Source organism: Apaloderma vittatum, unplaced genomic scaffold, assembly GCF_000703405.1.
Source record: "Apaloderma vittatum isolate BGI_N311 unplaced genomic scaffold, ASM70340v1 scaffold43083, whole genome shotgun sequence".
NCBI lineage: Eukaryota > Metazoa > Chordata > Aves > Trogoniformes > Trogonidae > Apaloderma > Apaloderma vittatum.
This window is the reverse complement of record NW_009707242.1, coordinates 1-24,649: the sequence shown is the minus strand read 5'-3', so window position 1 is coordinate 24,649 and position 24,649 is coordinate 1. Positions and strand designations below refer to the sequence as shown.

Here is a 24,649-nt window from a genome sequence, read left to right as displayed (position 1 = left end):
AAAGATCATCCAGTCCAACCGCCTTGCCAGAGCAGGATCACCTACATAGATCACACAGGAAAGTGTCCAGACAAGTTTTGAATGTCTCCAGAGAAGGAGACTCCACAACCTCCCTGGGCAGCCTGTTCCTGTGCTCTGTCACCCTCATAGTGAAAAAATTTTTTCTAATATTTTTGTGGAACCTCCTATGTTCCAGCTTGTACTCATTGCCCCTTGTCCTGTCATTGGACATCACTGAGAAGAGCCTGGCTCCGTCCTCCTGACACTCCCCCATGACATATTTATAAACATTAATGAACTGGGGCTTTGAGTTATGGTTTTCTTCTTCATCAAAGCCTACGCTCTGTCCCTTCATTGCTGCAGATTTCAATTTTCCTGGTCTTAAACTATGTCCCCTTAAGAAAATACTGCACTCCAGTCAGAGAGACAGCTCTTTTAGGCAACTAGGCTGAGAACTTTCATGTAATGTAACGCTGAATATACATGATAGGCTAGAGAAATATAACTGGTTTTGAAGCTATAACTAATAATATGCAGAAGGAAAACTAAATTGAAATATTCCAGGACATATATATCTTATAATGATCAAAGACCAGATGGAAAAGAGCAAGTGTGACCAACTCTTCTGGATTTGAGTAGTTTTGCAGAGATCTGCATAATACAGAGAATACATTGTGATGTCCTTGTATTGTATTGAGCTACGTCAGTAAGTGTCGGTTAATAACTGAGCCTTTGGTAAGAAGACTATGTATAGTTATGTGTATCTATATATATGTACAGATAGTTTTTCTTTTGAAGAATTCAGATTAACATCTGGTGCAAAGAAATTGACCTAAATTTCTGTATCATATCAACAGTAGTCTAAAAATATTTCAGAAACTAAAAAAAACACCAGAGTGTTGAAGTTTCTGTTAATTGTGTGGATTTTTTTTTTCTTTTTTTCCTCCACTTACTTTATAATCCGTTCACAGATTATCCGTGAAACTTTAATCTTAGAAGTCTTCAAGCTGTGGGATTTTTTTTCCCATTGTGATGTCAGAACTGATCAAATCTGATTGTTACAAAGATCCCACTAAGGCTTTTAGCATTAATTGTTAGAAGATGTCCATGCTTAAAAAAATTAGGGCAGTGATTGTAACCATGCTGTTAATTTCATGTATTGTTCAGAGCATGTTTCAATTGTGGGAATCAGGTGTACTATCTTGATTAAAAATGCACTGAGAAGCTGTAGTTTATCTCAATGTTGCAGAATCTTCTGAGCTGTAAGTGAAACCATTAGGAGCGGGAAGGGTTAATTGTGTGGGAAGTCTCATATTCAAATACTTGTCGTATACAAAATATATGTCATGCTAGAAAATATTCTATTGTCAATCCAAATAGAACACAAGCTAAAATGAGATAATTGGGAAGGTGCCCATAAAGTCAGCCTGAATATATTATCACAAGTATATGTGAGATAATATTTGTTTTAAAAAGATTCTATGGCACTGTAAACTCAGTCTCATTAGAGACTGCATTTAAAAGGCTTATAAAGTTACTCATTAATGTTATCTTGTTGTATCTCCACAGCTTTTTCATTAAAGAAAATTCAGCAGAAAGCATTTTCTCCTGATAGCAGGAACCAATTTGCAATAAATGTTCTGGAAACCACTAGGGAAGCCATTACTGAGGTCTAATAAAAACAGACAAGCGTAACTTGTTCTATATTTTTGTTTCAATCACATACAGATGAGACCCCGCTCTCCACACCAACCGCAAGAGACAGCCTTGACAAACTTTCTCTAACTGGGCATGGGCAACCACTACCTCCGGGTTTTCCATCTCCTTTTCTATTCCCTGATGGATTGTCCTCCATAGAGACCCTTCTGACTAACATCCAGGTAGGCCTTTCTGTAGATCAGCTTAAAGGGATGGAAAGGAGCCAGTTGCAGATTTGTCTAAATTAATATAAACATTCCAGCTTAATCAGTTCATGAGATTATTTGGATCAACTTATTCACTGAAACTTTCTAGTAATTTAGGTTTTAAAGGAACCACGGCAAACAAATGAATTTAGAAGCTGTCAGATACAGTATGTAAAAATACAGATTGTGTATTAAACCACAGCAGAGAATTCACTTGAAATTGCATTGGTGTATTAAACAACATTTGTCTTAAATGCATTTTATTACAGGATAATGAAATGTATCTTACTGTTTAACTTTATCTCATTTACTAAGCAGAGAAACATTTCTTTAATAAATAGTCATTTTAAATTGCTGGAGTGCCAAAGTGGAAATGATATTTAAAGCTATTTGAAATGTGTCTCCCATAAAAGCATTCACAAAGAGCACTTCTTTTATAAATAAGCTCATTTCACTTAAAGTACTGTCCTCAAAGAATAGACTTCAAAGAGTATTACCAAATTTTCTGCAGATTTCCTGTTTGGTAGTCATGATGTCCATTGTGTGTACAGTACAGCTCAATTCAAATATTATTTAAGGTATACACTAACATGTAGCTTGGAGCCAAGATGTTAGTGTTTCATATTAGAATGAAGAATTTTTTTGTCCACAAAACCAGTCATCATGTGTTCCCCAGATGCAACTTTTGCAACAATGTGGTTGCATGTTGCATGCAGGAGCACAATGACAGTGAAGGAAATAATGCAGCTGTGTTGTACTCATTCTGGATAAGCCTCTTCTGTGCAGCTACTGACTTCTAACGTAAGTTTTGCAAAATTTTTCCCTGTTTAGGATCTTAAATTTTTAAATCGTAACCAGAGATAATTCTACAACAATTAGTATTCGTCTAACAGATCTGCTGCAATCCATAAAGAATGTATCTTTTTTCTAAGCGAGAAAATACAGTTACCATAGTATATAGTGATTTAGCTGTGCATGCATGTATAGGAAAGTTCTTAGTAATTTTTTGACAAATGTGTGCACTCAATGTCTCTAGACAGCAACCTAATGAGCAAAGCATTCAGCATCAACAGGTTAGCTAATCTTGTGATTGAATATGAGAGTGCTGCACTACTTCAGGATAAATGACCAGGATTAATTTGCCAAGAATGCATTCGGTTTTGATTTACAGAAAACGTGAATGCGAAATTCAGTCATTGCCTTTGTTTGGTGTTTTTTGTTTGTTTGGTTGGTTGGGTTTTTTTAAGAAGAAACAACAACCCTAATCCTGTCTGAACGAAAATGAAATCCTGTCTGAACGCTTCCTGTTCTGAAGCGAAAATGAAAGGCAACTTTGTAAAGAAACCAGAGATTTCTTTATGCCTTCTCTCATTGTGCTTTTATACTTTTGTAGTTTACTGGCCATACCTTGAGGTACCACATCATGAGAAATCATCTATCAGAGTAAATAGGTGGGACATAAATCCTTCTGGATTTTTTCAGTATGTCCCCACATCACATGACATGGTTTCCACAGATCTCTGGGAATCCTTTCATCAAGATGTTTTTTCCTTGGGTAGATTTAACTGATCAGAACCTACTCCTAAGTGATCTTGCTCTGGCAGGGAGGTTGGACTAGATGATCTTTCGAGGTCTCTTCCAACACTTAACATTCTGGGATATCAGGACATTAGAAAACAACTTCATTAAAAAAAAAAAGTATAAATAAATACCTAGTTTGATTTTCCCATCCATGTAGAAAATGTTAAGTATTCACTTTAAAACTCTAGAGTCTGTTACAATGATCTGTGCACATTAGTGGCAGTTTCTGTAATCAAGGTCATTTAAAATGTTTTTCATATTTAGTAATTACTGCAATGAGAGGAGGCTACCCCAGGCCCACAAATGAGTTAAAATATTGTGATGTCACTTCCGGAACTGAGTATCAGGTATTTGACTGCAAGCTCAAACACGTTAACGGGATTTGTAGAAAGATGAAATTCATTACTGTGGTCCCTGCTTGCAATACCATTTGTGAATTTGCTAAGAAATGCAAATGCACACCCTGAAACCTGTGATGAGTCTTGTATATGAGTCAGAAGGAATCTTGCCACTGGGTAGATTCCTCTTTGCTCTTCTTTGGTCCAGATGAATTTTTCATCCCTTTCAGTACAGAAATGTGGATTCGAATGAGAGGTGGAGCAGTAAGGTCCCTCACTGTTCTCTTGCTGTGCAGCTGTGCTACCAGTGGAGCAGATCTAACTTTCTGGAAAGATCAGAAGAGGTCGTAGAGCCTGTCCTAGTTTAAAATAGAATGGGGAAACAGGGTACTGTATGGGCACTAGAGCTCTAATTCTGACCTTTGTCAGGGTAAGGAGGATCCTCAGCCTGGTCTTCGGGACAGCGCTCTTGAGTATGTGAGCAAAAAATTCCTAAATCCTTTTGATATTTGAAAACAAAATGTGCAAAAAGTCTTGCAGATGCTGAAGAAGCTTAGGTGGTTGAATTTGATGCCTAACTCTACCGAATTCCATTCCAGGAGTCTAAGTCATCCTTTAAAATCGGCCACTAAACACAAGCGAGTTTGTGTCTTCTGTTTGTACTGAAGTTAGGTGGTTAGCCCCTAATCACTAGTTCCTAATGTTAGGCAAATGTTAGACAAATCTATTTGCTATCACTGTCACCAGGGGCTGCTACTTAGGTTTATTTACTTTTGTATATCATATATATGTTTTTCTTACTTCTCCATAAATACTGACTGAAACAAAAATACAATGCTTAATTATTTGTACATTTGAAGAGGAGATACTAACAGTATACAGTACCCAGAACAAGTAATGTTTATTTCTTGCTGGGACCTGCCAAAATGCAAATAATAAACTGTAACAAAATATAGTTAAACAAATACACGCATAAAATAAAGAAATGAGATTGGGGACGTATTTTCTTATTCAGATATATATCTGCACATCTAAAAGGAAGAGAAAATAAATTTCCCCGGAGAGCTTAAATTAAATGATATGTCTGTTCCTTCCCAATGTATATTTGTTGATTTCCTCCAGATTAAATGCTGGAAGTCTCTGTGCAGCTGCAGGGAGGATGAAGGGTGATGGAAGGTCGGTCACAGCAAAATGCTGTGTGGGTGCCAGTGAGAAGGCTAAAGATGTTTCCGTATCCTTCGCAAAAGTTCAGCTTTTTGAGTGATGGCTCGATTATGCCAATGTATGTTACAACCACAGCCTTTCATGATACTGCAATATTCCTAGCTAATAATAAGGTTATTTTAAGCTTTTAAAATCTGAATCTTTACAGTCCCTGATCTGAATTTCCATTATTATCTAAGGGATGAATTACTTGCACCCTGATAGCTGTGTTGTATTGGCATAGTCTTGTTGCTAAGTATTTTTAAAGAGAGATGTAAAGTAAGTCACAAGTATCCCGTTGATATTGATAAAAGAAATGCATGATTACAGACTAAATTCCCCTATGAAAAAAAAAACACAAAACAAAACGAACTACTGGCTTTATTGCTGTGAGTCTCCTGTTACCATCACTGTTACCATCTAAGACTAAATACACAAGAGAAAAATACTGCAAACACTGGATGAAATAAAAATCACTGGTTTACTTCATGTTATTTTATTTTCCTTCTGCTAAAATTCACAAAAAATTATTTTGTTTTTCACAGAAAGTATTAATGGAAAAATGTCTTTTGTACTTGTGCAATATGTCTTTACCTGCGGCAGGGATATTCAATCTTAGTTATTACAAACATATCTTTCTGGAGCCATCTGTAGAGATAGCCAAACCTAGCTTGTGTTACTAAGTCTGTAGTCAGTTACAAACAGCAAATATTCAAAAATTAACCTGTGAATTTAACTGAAAATGTATATATTGATTTTTTTTTTACAAGCCTTTCACTAGGTAATTTTAATGATGATAGCATACAAATTATATATATTTTTTTGACTAAAAGAGACATAGTGTTATTTGAAAGTGTTTTTTCACCATGAATAGCTAATACTGCGAAAGGAAGCCCCTGAGCTCCAAAGCTCTGGAAGCTGGGAGGTTTGACTAAGAAAGCCTCATGGTGTGCACGCCTTGTTCTTCTAGTTCTCCTCTTTCACTCACTGTGAGTGGTTGTTAAAACAGGGTATGACCTTCTAGATAGACCATTGGACTAGCTAGTAAAGCCATTTTAATGTCACATAGAACTGTGTAGCTAAGTGAAGTTTGTTAGGTGGAACACAGTGTAGATGTAGCCAGACAGAGAAGGAGCTTCTGTGTACCTTCCTCTCCCCTCCTTTTGACGTAGGCACCACATTATTTGTGTTTTTTAAGAAATAACAATGGATAATGCTGTCTTTAAGGCTGAGCTGAGGCTTGACGTGTGTTTAATTTCTATAGGATCAGTAGACTGCCCTAACATAATGGCATGTTTAGATACTTTGGAGGATGGAAGAAACATCAGTTTTTATTTTGGGGTATTTCTACTGGTGGAAAATATTAAAACAATTAAAGTCAACAAACCAAATCAGAGTATCTATGAATCTCCAGGGAGAAAATGTCCATTTTTGACATTGTGTTGAAGTAAATAACAAAAAAATTCACAGTAACGCAGAGGGGAAGAATGGCGTGCCACATTTAAAGCCTATCTGCAGATAGAGCCATACTGTATTAAAACCAAATCTGGAAACCGAGCGTGTTCACTACAATTATCATTATCCAGTCTCCATAACATGTGACCTTCCCTAAAGGGAAATATTTTCTTTTTGTTAATGTCCTGTGTTGCACTGCATTTCCCATTGTCATTGGCAGCATATTGATTTAATATCAGGTTAGAGGATTAGCCATAGCAAATACAAGTTGGACATACTGTATTTTGTATAATCTTTTACAGCTGATCCACAGGGAGAATTAATAGAATTTCATGCAACTCTGAAATTGCTATTCCTGTTCCAAGGGGCACTGATGATTTTTAGATGGTGTACTTTTTGGTTGTTTTTCTCACCCCCCTTCTGCACTGAATACAGGGAGATACCGAATGTTTCCAGTATTTTTGCATTAGAGCTGTCATTGGCAGCAACAGCACTTTTGCATATGCATCAGTTTGGCTGTAGTGCAGATTTTTTTTCACATTGGACGCCTACTGATGTGCACTGATTTAACTTCTAAAAATGAAACTTAATTTTGTGTAGCTTATAAGTAGTCCCTAGTGGGTCTTGGCTCCAAAAAGCTAATATTTTTCAGACATAATCAGTAGCAATAGGTAATGTATTACCATTAGCTACGTTAGCAGCAAGTATAAAAAAAGGAAAGGTTGGAGGAGGAAGTGTGGTGTAGAAATTCAGTAGCAAATGTAAAATGCTTTTAGCAGCTTTGTACTTTGCAGCAATTCTTAATATAAAATTATACACATCAGTGTTAGACTCTAGCATTATTCTCCAAGTTTATTCATAATGATTGTTTCATATTTAAAGAACACCAAAATATTGTGTTTTGTCAGCCAAGGACAATAATAGTTTAATAGTAATTTATTTTAAACTGCTACTGATAATACAACCAATCAACACATTAAGTGGTGCCAACATTGGCATCTTGCTAAATAATCTCTAGGCTTTGCACTGAGAGTACATCTTTCAAAGATAAGTCAACAAGAGCAATCAGAGCAGAAAATTAGAATTTGGTATCTTAGAATTAAAATACAGCTAAACTAAAGTTTTAATTGGGGTGATCTAAAAGGGCACTTGATGTAATGATCTCTTTCATTTGTTACTAATTGTTTGTTCCTGATGAAGAAGAAACATGTACATGAATGTAGTTGACTTGAGTAAAGATGGCAGGTTTTTTAGCATCTCGATTTTAATGTTAGATAGGATGGATTGTAAGAATTTGGGAGGAAGATGTTTGCAGCTTTAAATGTACTTGACAGTACACTTCTCATCAAAAATACTTTTCATTTAATTTCATTTGATCTGGTTTATTAATGATTTGCATGAATCACATGTTCCAGGAAGTGATGAGTTGGAGGATGTCAAAATATTCTAGAGTTTAAGCATAAGCCAGAAGCAGGTATTGATAAACAACTCCTTCTTCAATTCCTTACAATTTGAAATCCCATACAGAAAACATAGTCTCTGATGGTTGTGAATGTAGGAGAATATAGCCAGAGAAGGGAAGGGAGTTCAGGTGGCTATTAATTTTCAAAACTATAGATTGGAAAGGCTTTGCAAATATTTCAAATTGTATTTTATTTTGATCTGTAGACCTTCATACTTAGCATTATGTAGTTTTCTTTAGCAATCATCTAGGCTTAACATTCAACACGAAATACAAAGTTATTAGCTATTTCTATCTAATACTATTAGATAAATTTTAGCACTATTATTTTTAGCTAATGTTTTAGCTATTTTAGAATAGCATTTGTGTTTTTTTGAAGGAAACTGCCAAAACTTTAGCCGTATTTGTAAACACATTTGTTGTGTTACAATTGTTAGATGTTTTCAAATGTAATTCTGTACATAGGTAGTGTATATCATTTTGGTGACCATCTGGGCCTTGCAGTCGGAAAGTGTTGATTTCTCTCCCCTCCTGTGGACTTTAATAGATTGAAGGGTAACAGAACTGCAAAGCATTAAGCTCTGAATGAGACAACACTTGAGGCAACAATTTATTTAAGAATGAGGATGAGGAGTACTGAAAATAACAGATTCTGAAAATGAACTCGAAGGAGGAGTTTGAAGGACACAAATTTCAAAGCTGGCGTTGACATAGGGAAGACTAGTGGGATAAATGTGCAGTCTAACATTCATGAAAAATACTTTTTCCCTGGTGCTTTATTTTTCCATTCCTTCTTTTGGAGATACTTGAAACAATTTTAGTGAAAAAATGTGCAATTCAGAATCTGCTTTAGGAAGCACACTGAGGGATGAGGAAATTTCCTTGCAGAAAAGAAGGAATTGTGAAGTTGAAATTCTTAAGAGAAATTTAGAATAAGTTAAATCATTGTTTCCTAATACAATAATAACAAAAAAAGGTAGAGTTTTTTTCAACCATCCCAGGTCAAGAAATTGAGAGATGATTGCGTTTTGTTCTCTGCTGTGAGGAAACGACTGTACAAGGCCAGGGAACAGATTTTTAGAACAGAGATCATAGAATCATAGAATCGCATCAGCTGGAAGAGACCTTGCAGATCATTGAATCCAGCCTTAACCACCTCCCTGGGCAGCCTGTTCCAATCCCTGACAGCCCTTTCCTGCTTTGTAGCTATTCTCTGCTTAGCATCCCAATAACTTTGTCTTCCTTGGAAACTCTATGAAATGTGAAAATATTTTAAAATACTAATAATTACCAACAATAAGGAGGAAAATGGAAAGCCTTTGAAAGAGCCTTTCCCCCTTTGGTAATTTACATTGGCTTGAGTTGTGCTAGAGGTTGAATTTGCCGTTCTGTGGATTGATGTGGTTGCGAGACTGCCCATTCTTTTTCAATGGTACAGCCTTTTGTTTTGGTCACAAGCAAGTGCCTGATGTAGATTTGCCCCTTTTATCTCTTATAAGGCATAAACCTATCTCTGTCACTTTTTCATATTACTTATATGCACAGTCCAAGTTGAGTTTATGTATTCTGGGAAAACTTGATTCCCAGCTTTTTACAGATTTTTGCCCACCTGTTGAAGTCAATTCCAGTAACAATCTGCTCTTGCTAATTGGGAAGCTTAGACCCAGTAATAGGATTATGTAATGTGTAAAATCTTACATGATGAATCAAGAAAAAATAACACAAATTATTTATTATGTCACCTGTTGTAACTTTCTTCAAATATTATCCGACTTTATCTTTGAACAGGGTCTACTAAAGGTTGCTATAGACAATGCTAGAGCTCAAGAGAAACAGGTTCAACTGGAAAAGACAGAGCTGAAGATGGAGCTCTTCAGGGAACGAGAGCTGAGAGAAACACTTGAAAAACAGTTGGCTGTGGAGCAGAAGAATAGAGGTATATTAAATAAACAAACATAAACACCTTGTGATTTATTTCCATAGTAAACCTATTTTTTTTATCAAACAGCTATATTTGATGAAAACTTCCCCCTCACCTCACCAGGCTGCCTGATTCTACATAGGACCTTCATGAGATTTAGAACAAGGATCTTCCTTTTTCCCTGTGTTTTTTTGAATATTAATTATTACATCAATAATTAACAACACAGTTATAAATACCATAGGTGCTGTAATGGCCTTTGGCAGGTTGCAATCATTATTAAAAAGGTCACCTACTTAATACAAGGAAAATTAATATCAAATTTTAAAATCTGCAAGATTTTAGGATTTCTTGTGTCTGTTCTTATGTGCTAGGGTCGTATATTGCACATGAGGCAAACCTCATGTAATAAATATGAATATAATATAATGTAATAATGTAATAAATATGAACATAATATAAGCCCTTTATACTGCATAGTAGATGGAACACGTTTGTAGAAGGAACAATTAAAGTTCTTGATAAAGCAGTAGCATCGGTGGCATTTCAAACATTAACATCAGCCCACTGTAAAGCATATGCATGTTAAAGATTTTTAAGTAATTTTATTGCTGGTAAGGGTAGGGCAGTTTACAGTACTTTGCATTAAGTATTTGTATTACGACCATGTTCTCTATTTCTTTATAGGTCCATTTTTCTGTATGTGTATAACTTGCCCTTTCATAGTGTCTGATTACTTTGCAAGGGACAGTTAACCTCTGGGGCTCACTTGCTGTTTAACACAGACCATGACAAGTCAGATATGAATTTTTGCAGAGCTAGAGTTATAACTCTCTTCTTGTCCAGTTTAATTTTCTGCAAGCCAGCTAAATAGGGGATAGTTAGAACATTTCAGTTCACAGGCAATATCATTTTACCTTCAACTAATGTGCTAGCAATAAGTACACAATGTAATCCAGTTTCATCCCTTGGCCCATTAAAGGGTAAGACTGCCACATCATCAGTTTCATTTTTTTAATTTCTGAGAACATATTTTTAAAGACAATTACTATTAACAATTATCACAGCTGTGCTATGAATCATCCATTTGTCCACAACTTGTTTATTTTGCTCAGTACAATTGCACCACTTACACTTTTGAAGTAGTTTTGTAAAAGAGGCTGGTTGTTCTTCACATCCTTCTACCTCTATGTCTCACAACTGCTCATTATATATTTGATTTTAGTCAGGCAATCACATACACAGTAGAAGAGATTGGGGGAGACCCATCTGACCTTACTTGAGTTTTTCCATCTGAAAGTTAAGCACCTCGTTTAAGTTAATATAAGTTCTCTTTGTGGTCAATAAAGAAAGAGATTTGTCTATCCTCAGACAGGTGCAGGTGGGGGCAATTACTCTTTGAAGGCTTCTTTCTCTTCTCTTGAACTCCAGAGGCTATATAGTTGACTAGGCTGGACTAGACATAATGTTTTGAGCAATTAAAGTGAAGCAAAATGAATTTCACTCGAAGTTATATGTCAGGAAAGGGAATGGGATAGTCCCTTATTTTGTTCAGGGTACTGAAATAATTGATAATGTTATTTTCAGCATAATGCTTTTTTATATATATCCCTCTAATGATGATAGTGCACTGCTAAAAGACCTGAACCAAAGAGGAATGGATTTGAACACTTAATGGTGGCATGCAGCAAAGCAACTATAATGAGGATGGCTGGCTCCACTAGGGGATACTTCTGTAAAAAAGAAAGAAAAGTAATAGTTTATTCGTTAAAATGAACAGATCCAAGTAGGAGAGAAAAAATAAGGCCAGACTGTAATTGTTGTGAGATTTTTTATTCTTCAGTTTAATGTAGAAAAATATATAGGAGGCTTTACCTAGTGTTAGTTTGCCAGATAGCGAGTGTCATGTCTTAAAGAAAGTTTCATGTCTTAATGAAAGCATGGAGGAGTGTACCATATCCTTTTTAAGTTAAGAGATACCATATGAAAAAAGAAATTAAATGCACTATAAAGCTACAGCATAGAAACACGAGTCACTGTGTCACATGCAGGTCAAAACCCATTATGTGAATGGGAACTTCAGCACTAGGCAACATCTATCTTTTGCTTGTCATGCTAACACAAGTGAAATGTCTTTTTCTTTAGTGGCTACATCTGAATATTTTTGCCATTTTTTGAACATTAAATTCACTGTTGCTACTGTATGTTCTACAGAACTGCTTCTTTCCTTCCTTCTTTGTAAATATTCCAATTAGTGGTTTCTAAGGCTGTAGGATGTGTCTCATCAACTGGTGAATGTAGGATAATATCTCTTCTGTGAGCAGCTACACAGTAAGGGCTTGCTAATTCTGGCTCTGACTGCTATAGTCACATCTACAATGTGTCAGCCATGATGACATTTTAATTCAGAAAGCAACATATGTTTCCTTCTCATTTATTGCAATCACTTTCAAAGTACTTATAATGAAAACATTAAAACCGTGCAATGATTCAAAATGTGTTTAGTTTAGCCTTTGTATAGATGCTAGATGTTCTTTGATAGTATAAGCTACTTAGGCTGTAAAGTAACTGGTACTGTACAAAATGAGGAAGAACCAAAATTCCAAATTCTTGCATATAAATTGCGTAGCTATTCTGACTACAGGTTGTGTAGTTATATGTCTGAACAGTTCTGTATAGCAACAAAAATATCCAAGATCACCAAAAAGGGGTTATTCTTAGCATATACATTAAATAGTAGTAACAATGACAGTTCCCTTTAAGCATATAAATTAATAGCAATAGCAACGATGCTTCCCTTTAAGAGCTTCATTCTTTGCATTTTGTGAAAGGTAGCACCATCACTGACTACTGGAAATCAGTGCTCAGGAATTGGGAGTCACTGTCCAGGGAAGTGGTGGAGTCACCGTCCCTGGAGGGGTTTAAGGAGAGGCTGGATGTGGCACTTAGTGCCTTGGTCTGGCGGATGCGGTGATGTTGAGTCATAGGCTGGACTTGATGATCTCAGAGGTCTCTTCCAGCCTCAGTAGTTCTGTGGTTCTGTATGATTCTGTGAAATAGTGAGTATGAACTGGTGGAAGTATTTTCTTACTTTTTCTAGCATTCTTCCCTAAGCATATACCAGAGGTTTCTTCGGAGGGAGATAGAGGTCTAGATACATCTTGGCAGTCAAACCTGGTATCACCTAATATCCAGTTTTGATAAGGATAGTTCTTTTAGTGTGGGTTAATAATTTTTTAGTTACTGTCAAAATAACAGACAATCCAGGAGGGTTATCCCAGAAGATCTTATGAAAAATAAACTTCTTAGATGCACATCCATGAAAACCCTAAATATGCTGTGTAAGACAAGTTGGGGTATGGTGGGGGAGGTAATGATACACTCTACAACTTTTTAGAACCTCACTTTGTCTTTTATTGAGTGAAAAAAATGGTTCACATTATCCTTTTCCATCAGAAATGTAACCTGTGATATGTTGCTTCAGTTGGGATCATGCAAGTCTTACTTTTGTAGTTCTAAGTCACTGGTAGCATAGAAAAAAAAAAAAGACAAAGTTTTATCCTGATCTTGAAATTGTTTTACTTGTAAAATCTGAACTGAAGAGATAGAAGGAAAACATGTTTCTAAGTTATGCCCTCGTAAGGCTTAATTTTGAAATATTCCTCACTTTGTTAATATTTTCCCTCACCCTGACATAGCAGAGTAATATTTACTTGGCGGAGGGATCCAGTGACGTAAAGGATTTGCTATGAATACTTCAAGGTTCTTTGTCTGATGGGACAGGAGCTGGCAGAGAGAAAGACAGAGAAACGGGAGAGGCAAGGGGAAATGTGGATAAGAAATAAATATGGGGAAGAGACTGGGCACTAAGGGATCGGGTGGCTTGTAGGAAGCAGCAGCTTGGAGGGAAGTTAGAAAGTTTGGACTTTTCCCTAAGGAAGGAGTACCACAGTGGGCTGGGGGCTGAGCTCCTTCTTCCTGCAGCCCCAGCACCCGAGCAGCTGGATCTCCCTCTTGTGGGAGAGAAGCTGCAGGCAGGCAGGCCGAACTTCATTGCTGTGTGGGAACTATGTGCCCACAGTAACAAACAATAACAAACTGCTGGGCTTAGTACCCCCAGAATACTTCACCTCCAGAGAGAGAGGTGAATCTATGTCACATGATGCGAAAGTACATTACATTGCCCATTCTAAGGTTTTCTGATTTGGACATTCAGAGATTCTCACTCGTTTAAAAATAAAAATAATAAAATTGCTATAGCTGAGCATCTCATACCGTTTTCAATACCATGGTACAGAACACTACCTCTTAGAATATCCCAGTGTGATTCCGGCATATTTCAAGTAATTTAAATTGGTACTGGATAATTAATTAATTTATACGAACTGTTGCAGTTGCAATGTTTCTCAGGACTCTTAATATGTAACTGTGTAGCCAAGCTTCAAATCAAAATCTTAGTACACTGGTTTTCTTTTTTTGTAGCAATAATTCAGAAAAGGCTAAAGAAGGAAAAGAAGGCAAAGAGGAAATTGCAGGAAGCACTTGAATTTGAGACTAAACGACGGGAGCAAGCAGAACAGACACTGAAACAGGCAGCTTCAACAGATAGTCTCAGGGTCCTAAATGGTAAGAAGCAGATTTTTGCCTGCATGTCATTAACTTTCAATTTAAGTGCGAAAAGAAGCTTGTTGTATTGCAACAGGATAGGAGGGAGAAAAAGAAAATATCTCTTCTTTTCTTTATTCAGGTGATGCCTCTCTCTTTATTATTCTGTTACTTTATACAGTATGTGCAAATAAACTCACTGGAGAGAATGTTCAAACTAGGACAATATTATATTATTAGCTCAAAAAGTCAATTCTTTTTCTTCTTCTTTTTCTCCCCCACTTTATACTTGAAAAATCTATTGCTCGTTAATCTTCCTAGTCTAACAAAAAATTGTCCTAGCCTCCAGTCATTGTTCAACATTAAAAAAAATGACAAAGGTTGATTGTATTGTAATTCAGCATTGGAGTAACAGGTTGTAAAAAGGGCTATAAGAATCAGATGAAATATGTGTCAGTCTTACCTTTCTATGTTTTTAGACTCTCTGACCCCAGAGATAGAAGCTGACCGCAGCGGGGGCAGAACAGATGCTGAAAGGACAATACAAGGTAGGAATTTGCAAAAGGCTATAAATCTAGATCTTGCTATATGAGTTTTTCCTCAGCTTTAGACTGCTATTCAAGCATGTAGCCTACCATCTGGGCCACATCAAAACAAGTTCAAACAAGGTCAAGTTCATCTTGCTTGTTTATAAGAGAGAATACATTTTGTGCTGATAGATTTTCTTTAAATTAATAGGTCATTTCTGTTTATACAGAGCAATTAAAGAAGAATAATTAATTTGAAGCAATATTGGGTTGAGTCTGAGACATGCTGAATGCAGTTTTTGTGAATATGGGTAGTTAGATTTGAGATAACAATATTGTAAAGCTATGTTTGAAACATTTTGAACCTTTTAACTATATAAATGGCTAAACCTAATGGATAACTCTCAAGGCATGATGAGAATTTCGTAGCTAATATTCAGTGGCAGTTACTCAAAGGTGTATTTCAATAAGCTACTCTGAGCATTAACGATAAATAAGCTGTTTATTCCCTTCTTGGATTTTTCATTTACCATATTCCATTATTTACATTTTAATAAAACAAATCTGCTGAGTAAATTTATACATGAAATACTAAAGAGAGCCATATTACTTCCCTTGTGAATCTAAATGTATATCTATATATTGCAAACAGTAAGATATTAGTAAAGAACACATTTTTAACATAGTTTTTACATTATAATGTCTTCTCTAGTCAACAGACTAAATCTACCTACATGAATACTAAACAGTAAAAATAGCATTTGTTTTCAATTGTAAATGAAGGTGCATTTTTCAGAGGCAAGCTAAAATGATTAGCTCCAGTAATCACTCTCAATTGCCTTTATTTTGCATTTTGAAGTCAATCATCTTAACAGTATCATTTGACATCTTCTCTGTGTTATTTAATCACATTTTCTGACTCATAAAGAGTTGTTACTGGTGTGCCACAAGGAGGCTGTAACAACAGAATAGAAAGTCAACAAGCTTTTAATGTATTGAGCGCATAAACAAATAAAAAAGAGGCAATAAGCTTGTATGAAAGACAAACACATGGATATAGACAAAACCATTTAGATTTAAAGCAAGTTATTTCTGCAAAGTCAGTAACTCAGAAGATGGAATATGCCAGATTAAACGTTGCCTGGGAAGTGGGTACATCTTCTGAGGTTTGTTATTCCAGAATCCTGCTTTCCTTCGCATCAAATATATGCCTTACTCGAAGCCCTATTTGACACAATTCGTTTAGTACAAATCCAGTCATTATGACACTTTGTTATAATCTATTTATTTTGTTTGGTGCAAAGACAAACTTTGAATTTCTTAGGCGACCATCCTGTTACACTAGTCACCTGAGCTCTTGGCAAGCATTGGTAACTTTATCTTCAGAGTTTTCCTGCAAGGAACTGAAGTTTGGAGTATTCCAAATGGGAGATAGAGTCACAGACATTAAGATGACAACTTGCTTAACTTTTTAAGTATCGAGGATCTAATTTTTCAGGATACTTTGCATTTTGGCAAATGTATTCAAATCACTGTTCCTGATGATTTCAGTTTTGGTTATGGGCTGAAATACCTAGCTGGATATGTGTAATATGAGCATGGAAGTATGTATTCTGAAGGACTTATCCCAAACAACACAGAAACAGTGCTTTATCTTTTTAATCATGGTTATCCCTTCTTTTCCAGCTATCCTTCACCTACTTATGCTCATTTCATGTATTTCCATTTATGCAACAAATGAAATCAAGGGCTTGCAGGAAACATTCTCAGTGATGACCATTCCTTGATTCATCTATCCAAGATCGTGCAGATTAAAAATAAATAAATAAATCCACAGATTATTATTTACTTTAGTACTGGACCATGGTATAGTCTGATCATGATACTGGATCACATTGCAAAGGCAACCTTAATTCTGACATTTCCTGTCTCTGCTTTGCAGTCTTAACATATAATTAAAACAGGTGGGTTTTTTTAAGGAAAAGGAAAAAAGAAGGAAGAAATAAAGATGTCATTTCTTCTATTTTAATATACTCAGATTAATTGTCGTACAGCAGTTCAGAACTTTTAGATCTACCACAGTATGTAATCCTACCACACAAGTGTAACTGTAGGAGCTTATTGTCATTGTGAATCGGCAATTTTAGGGTGATAGGTCTCAAAAATAGTTCAGAGCAGATGAATGTGCTAAGTGTCAGTACTCTTTGTGTTCACTTTCAAAACTAGGATTCCCTTTCACCATAAACTCCCTTTTCTCCATGTCCCCCTTAGCACATATCCCTGTGTCTCTGTCCAGCTTTAGTTTCCTCGTCCTCACTCCAGTTAGAGCTGTTTCCAGTGACTAATCTCACTCTTTCCTTGCTCTGCATTAGTTGTGCTTCTTTTTTCCTAACCTCGTGTTCTTCCAGCATTCTCGGTTTCATGCCACCCTGACTATTTCTTTAATTACCAGCTCCTTCTCTCTCAAGTGACCCCCTGCCTCTGTCTGACCCTTCCCACTGCCTCTTCCTCTTGCCCAGAGCTGCCCTGATATTCCCAGTTACCAGCCTTCCCTGTCTGTGACCGCATCTCTGTCTGTGTTCTCTGTCTCTCCCCACCTTCCTACCAAGCTCACCTTCCCTGTTGCTTCAAGCTCACCTTCCGTGCTGCTTTCAGTACGTATTCAGTTTCTTCTTCTGCCTGGAGAGCAGGGAGGGAAGCACTGAGAGCACTCTGTTCTTGTTTCAATATTTAGCCTGGCAAATTGTTTCCAGGAATGAGGAGGAAGAGTTGCAAGGAAAGAACTGCAGCACCAGGATAAAGCATGCTCAGTACAGATGGGCTCCTTGAAGAATTAGCTGCAAAACTCTGAAAAAGCCTTCTGATGGGTGAAATTGTGATTTTTTTGCTACACTCTTTGGAATTTCCATTGGGTCAACGAAGACCATATCTTTCCAATTTTGCAAAATTTTAATTACGTCCTTATGTTTTATCTGTAAATGATATTTTGTATACTCAAGTATGCACCATAGAAGAATAATTATGCGGAATAGACAATATATTCCACAATGAAGAATATAATACTATCTCTTTCATGTTTCAGGTTCTGGGGAAAAAAAAATAAGGAAATACTTATGTCTTTCTTATTCCTCTCAAAAATATATCATATCTTGGTATCAAATCATATCTGGGATAATAGTATTTTTAGCCACAATCTTTTTTTTTTCAACTTACTGTATTAAGCATGCTATGCAGTTCTATAACTAAGCAAACAAATGTAAGAAAGCTGCAATGTTCTGTGGGGAAATGAAATAATTGAAATACCAATTGTAATTTCAGCATTTAAGAAAATATTAGGCAAGGAACTCATAATTAAAAATAAAGAAATTATCTACTATCAAATATAAATAAAAGGATATTTGTTAACCTGAGATTAATTTTAATGTTGATATTTCTATCACTTTTGCAAGTCAGGCATAGGACTAATTTAAGCATAAAAGATATTTGCATTTGTCAGTAAGGGGTTTGTATTCTATTCTATTTTTCATCATGTAGCACTCATTCAGATTCACTTTTAGTTCATGTAAAGTATTTTGCAAAATGGGAGAGATAATAAAAAGAAATTTTAATATAAGGCTATAAAAAGAAGCAATACAGGATATTATAGGGTTGAGGTTTGTTTTAATACTGGGTAGATAATAGCTTGCTGGAATATACATAAAATGCTAACAAATATCATAATAAATAACCGAGTTATGAGTCTGAGATATACTTACATATATTTTAGTAGATACAAACAGTTGCTAAGTTATAGAAACTGGTGTAGACACTGGTTTTAAATGTTTTCTTTCTTGCTTCTGTTTAAAATAATAATAAAGCAGATTATCCTCTTCTCCATACATATTGTAGGTTCACTAGATGCCTATGCCTAGCTCCCAATCCGGTTTCCCAAGACCCCCTCATCCCACACAAAAAGGTACCATACAAAGATAATGTTTGACTTTTATATACTGTTTTGTTACTAGACCTCTTACTAAGCACTAGAAGAATGACATTTACTGTCGCTCTTACTTATTTCCATTGACTTTTTCTTCCTCATTTGGTTACTTACCATGTATTTGCCTGCTTACATTATTAATTTTTCTTTTCCTCTCTAAATCCCATAATTCCTCTATAAATCTGCTTTTTCTGTCTCCTGGTAGTTTCCCTCCTAAGTCTTGTGCATTCATCTTCATTCCATTTAAACACCACTCCCTTTATACATTATCTAAACTCCTCTAAAATAATGCTTCTGCACTGTCTTCCCCACTGACCGTTCTTTTCATATGATGGCTCTGTTATGTCTTACTTTTCCCAAAGCACTCCCAATTTGTTTTGTGCTTTTCTTCTAAAGCTATCCTGATAAGAACAGGAAGCTTAACCAAATTTTCTCTCTCAGGCTGCTATTTTGTATGTCTTCTCCATTTCTTTCCTATCTTCTAGCAATTGCCTCAGCCTGTACCTTTTCTACCTTCTTCAGTCAGTTTCTGACTTCTGCGTGCCGTCATTGCTTCTGCTTCTGAAAACAGATCCAACATTCTTCGCTGTCTTCTCACCCTGTTCAGTTGACATGAAATCTTAAGCCTATCTTTTTCTGTTTTCTTTTTCCCCAAATGTCTGTCTTCCATGAGATCCTTTGCGTTTTGCCTGTTCTCAAAGTTTTCCTGTCCTATTCTATTCTTTCAGACGATTTTCCTTAACTACGCCTTCTCCTCTAGCACACATTCCATTCCTTTTTTTCACCAATCAAAATTTCATTCCTCGATTCCTTATTCTGCTGCAAATACTTTTTTTTCCCCTTCTAGCACATTATCAGCCTTTCTCCAAAAGAGTCTGTTATGTTCCCTGTCTGTTAGCAAAATCAACTTATGCTCTCTAAGCCCTTTTCCACTGACTGTTTCTTCTGACCTTTTTTCTAGTTCTCCACCTCTTCTGTAGGCTCATATTAACAGTTCAGTTAAGTGTAGTGCTAAGTGGCCTCAGACTCTGCTTTCCTGATGTAAGAAAAAGAGCCACTCAGCTACCATGCACATAAAAGCTTCCAAGGGCCATCTGGCTTTTTCCCTCCCAGAACAGACAAGGCAGGAAACAGAGACATTGAGCAGATCCAGAAACAGAGAAAGAAAGCAACTGCAGCTCAGCTCACTGACTGCACAGCCCTGTACGTCATTACTTGTAAGGGCCTTGAAGGCTACTGAGGAAGAGTGACAAAAAAATTATGATTTAACTTTGCTCATACCAGGAACCTAGTGTGTGCGATTTGCTGCCTAATTATTAGGGCAAAGCTGCTCTGCAGCTGCCCTCCACATTAATAAAAATTGCTCAGATACAGCTTCAGCCATTTGCCTGAAAACCTGACCTAAATTGTTTTCTTCTTTGGTTTGAAACTTGTTTAATCTGTATTTCAACAAGCAGAATCAGCGTGATAATCACAGCAAATGATAGTCCTTGATTCTTTCTTGCTATATGGATGTTGGACAGATAGCTGTCTGAAAGACTTCACATTGAAAAGGAACTTGTGGTGGTTCTATGAAGCTTGTGTTCACACTTCTGTTTCTGATGTATATATCTTGGACAAAAGCATGTGGAAGTGTATGATGATATGTCTTACGAGATCAAAAACTGTATTGGAAATGCCATTATCAAGGCTGTAAAGTCAAGCATTCCAAAATTAGGAAATGGTAGGATTAAAGTTGTCTTCCGCACCTTTGTTCAACTCTCTTTGTGCACGCGTCATGATATAATCTTTAATTATATGATTAGATACTGTATTTTCCACAGTACCCTGCCTCATTCAGTGCAGGGGACAAGGATATAGTTGAATAAATAGATATCTAGCCAATATTTTCTTTATCTTCAGTGCTCAATGTGTATTCTCACACTTTAAATAATACTTGGTTTATATATAATGCTTTCATTATTGGACATCAAGTTTTACAGAAGAGGTGTGAATGATTATCTCAATTTCTTTCATATGTTAAATCTTAATTTTGGCATTTCCTAACAGTTGAGTGTTTTGCTTCACCATCTGAATAATGTCCTAGGTACCCATTTCCTAGGATATTTTTAAGAAGTAAACTACAAAGAAGTTTCACAGTGAGGTGACATTTGACAACCTTATGGACTCCACAGTGATAAAGCTAACAAAGTAACTGATAAACCAATACCTTGTTATAAGCAGTGTAGTCTAACAAAAGACCATTTTGCCCTGAGGATTTTACAGATACTTGTTGAGATAAAGACGATCTTGAGCACTTTTCTTGCTCTTGGGCACAGAATCTTCATTTCATTTTTCTTGTAGCCTATATCACTTTTAACAGGGTCTCTATCAAGCTTTCTTACTGTTGTTTCTTCTTCATCTCTGGCCTTTGTATCAATCCTAATGTCCATTTCCCCATTTTATAATCTCTTTCTTACCTGTTTTTTTCTCACTTTTCAATACAAGTTTCTATTTATATCCAATCATTATTCCAGCCTCTGATTTTAACTTCTTACACATAATATCCTTGTTAATCAAGGTCCAAACATCATCAGATATTGGCTCATAATGCTCTATCCATATGCTGCAAATCCAGTTACTTGTCAAGATTTCTCTGAGACTTCAGATGACATTATCTGACTTTCTTGCCCTGTGTTCTGTCCCCCATGTTTCCTCCTATTCTCAACCACAGGGTCCTGTTCTTATCTTGTTGTTCCAAAACACCTGATCCCCTCAACTTCAGTCCCAGTTGCTGTCAAACAATCATTTCTTGTTACTATCTCTCTTTCACAGTGTGTTCCAGTGCCCTGGTTTATGTGTTTCTACCTATGTGTTTAATCAGTCTCACTCACTTCCCTTAGAAACATTTTTTGTCTTTATTTCCAGTTCCAACTGCATCAGACTTCGTGCTCTAATTTCTCTAAACCTCAAGTTTTATATGAGTTTATATTTTGTAGACTTGGAGAAGATAACTGTTGGCTGCTAATCATAGAAAGGACACATTTTCCAGTGCAAGACTACTCTCAAATTAACTAATGATTTTTTAAAAATAGTTTTCAATATCCTCAAATGACAGCACATCTATTTCTTTTCTGGGGACATCCATTCTCTTTGCAGCTTTTAACTAAAATGTATTTTTGTGTCTTTCCTTCATTTATTTTACCCATGATATTGACTGTGATGACCAGCATCAAGTCCATTTCTTTTACTTGTTACCCTTCTGAAGAGTGCCTTCAATAATTGCGTCTTTCTCACAGGACTTCTGTCTCCTGTCTTTGCATTTCTGTCTGTCCCTCTCTGTGTCTTCTTCCTCTTAATCAAAAGCAATTCCATTTGCTCCCATAGCGCCTCAAAGACAAGATCATCCATCTGTATAATGGCATGTAAACCAATGGTCATATATTCTCTACAGTATTAATTGATTAAACCTGAGAAAAGAGAAGCACCTGATGTTTTATACATTTTACTCAGTATTTTCTTGCCTTTTTTCTCATTAAAACATCTTAGAAATGTTAAGTATATATATCAACTTGTAAATCCTGCAGTTTTATTTGCTTGATACATGCTCATCAGTTATTCCATTTTTATTGCTGTTTAGTAAGTACGATGGATTTGTCGTCAGTCATTTATTATTACATGAGACTTCTAGCTGAAAGGTGCTTGGTTTTAGTATAAGGCCAGAATTCTCAAATGGATTTATCAGGTCATTTTCAGAATAAAAATACATTTTCACTTTGCCATGTGACATTCCTTCTTCTCTGCCAACTTGTGTCAACAGTTTCAGCTTCCTTTATGTTGTTCTTCCCAATTTTCCTTCCACCTCTGTTTCAACCTAGCCCCTGCCAAATATTACTTTGGAATATTGCAGATCTTTCACGTTAAGTCACTTCTTTGACCTGTGAGGCAATGCGTGTGCGTGATCTGGAGCTATATATCTGCTGGTTGACCAGGTGGCTGACCAGATGATTTGTGTGCATTCGGAGGGATCAGTGACTAGGTAGGAGATATGCATTTTCTGCTGGACATCTTGTTGTTGACTCTTGGCAGCTGGGCAAATCAAACACTACATGATGCTTCTCAGCAGCTGATGGGCCAAGTAAATGGTTTTTCAGGCTTCAGGAGACCCACGGCCCACCTGTTGTGCAGGCCTGCTGTAAAGGTTGAACATTTCAGCAGGGAGAAGAAGTCAGGAGCTGGAAACAAAGCTGTCAGAAGCCTGGAAGGCAAAGGGATTTTTTATTTTTTTTTTGCTAGATATATTGAATAACTGCCCAAGGAAACATCTGCTACTTAGCTAGGCTGTTTATGGAAACTAACAGCTGACTATTCTAGACCCATAGAAATATAAAAAGGTTCTGTGAAGCAGCAGTGACAAAACGGTGGACTGATTTTTTTTGGAGATGAACTTTTCTGTGATTTTTAGGCCACTTAGCAGATTATTCCATTAGGCAATTTTTTTTTTAGTTTTTGGTTTGCTGTTTGTTTGGTTTTTGTTTTTTAAGAAGCTAATAATTTCCATTTAATTTGTCAAGAAGAAGTCTCTATTTTCAGTTTAGGATTAAAAAAGTAGTGAGAAGGTCTGTCTGTGTTTGTGAAATACCATGTCTTGTGAGTGTGATTTTCAGCAGTCTGACAGATAGATTTTGTTTTTCTATTTACCTGTCTGATTATCAGGTTTCTTCCTTAAATTTTCCATTCTTAAGCTTTCCAAAGTTTGATAAACCAACTGGTTTCATTCTCTGGAGCTTTGGTTATACTGCAGATGTAAAACTCTCTGTAATGTGATTGTCCTTCTTAGGGTTATTCTAGAACCTCTAGGTAGCAGTAGTGATCTGAGCTACCAGAAAAGTGTGGAAAATGACAACAAAAAAAAAAAAGCTGTGACCCACTAGGGAGTGCTGTCTGCTGTCTGGCTATTGATCCTCCTCTGCATGCCGGAGTTTGTCAAACAAATTAATGCATTGGTGAAAGCGTATGCACATGCAGTTCAATTTGAGAAGCTGAAGGGTACTGTGTTTTCTGCGTTACTCTTCTCTTTCGTCTTGCTTATGCTCAAAAAAAAACCAAAAACCACCTAGTGGTGGTATTGAAGGGGGTAAACCATTAGAAGTTTAGTATCTAACCCTCAGTGACATTTAGTGGAGCCTTTGGTTAGTCTGCCAGATTCTATTTTATTTTTGTTTAGTCTTCCTAAAATATTTGCTAGTTAAACATTGTTCCTATTTGCCGTAACACACACTTATAATGCTTCATGTTCCTTCTGATTAGTGCCTTAAACTTCAGCTGCTTTTTGACTGCAGTGGGTAACGCCTTGTATTAATGTCAGGGTCGTGCACTTATTATTCAGCTGTACAGTGCTATGCACTTCAGTGACATTATATACATAATAATAAATAACAACATTAATCTGTGTGCACCACCTTGAATTTCATTACTGTTGCAGAAGTTATATCTATGAAAATAAGTTCTCTAATTTTCACGCATTTTAGAAAGAACTGGGCTCTATCTTAAATATGTTATTTTACTCCCCTAAGAAGAATAAACCTTACTAGCTTTACCAGCTCACCAGTTTTTAAAACATTTGTTTTACTGGGTTTTTTTTTGATTGGCAGACAATCCATTGTGTATATGTATATATATATTTATATATATGTAT

The 24,649-nt window shown here is 36.2% G+C and overlaps 1 protein-coding gene across 1 annotated transcript; it reads left to right on the top strand.

Moving 5' to 3' along the window:
• Positions 1–1,728: 1,728 nt before the first annotated feature.
• LOC104271421 (dachshund homolog 1-like) lies at positions 1,729–18,951 on the top strand (the record flags this gene model as incomplete). The annotated part of the gene is made up of 5 exons (XM_009866085.1): positions 1,729–1,880; positions 9,732–9,879; positions 14,347–14,490; positions 14,949–15,017; positions 18,885–18,951. Coding segments are annotated over 5 exons (536 nt in total), but the record flags the coding sequence as incomplete, so codon positions are not given.
• Positions 18,952–24,649: the final 5,698 nt, after the last annotated feature.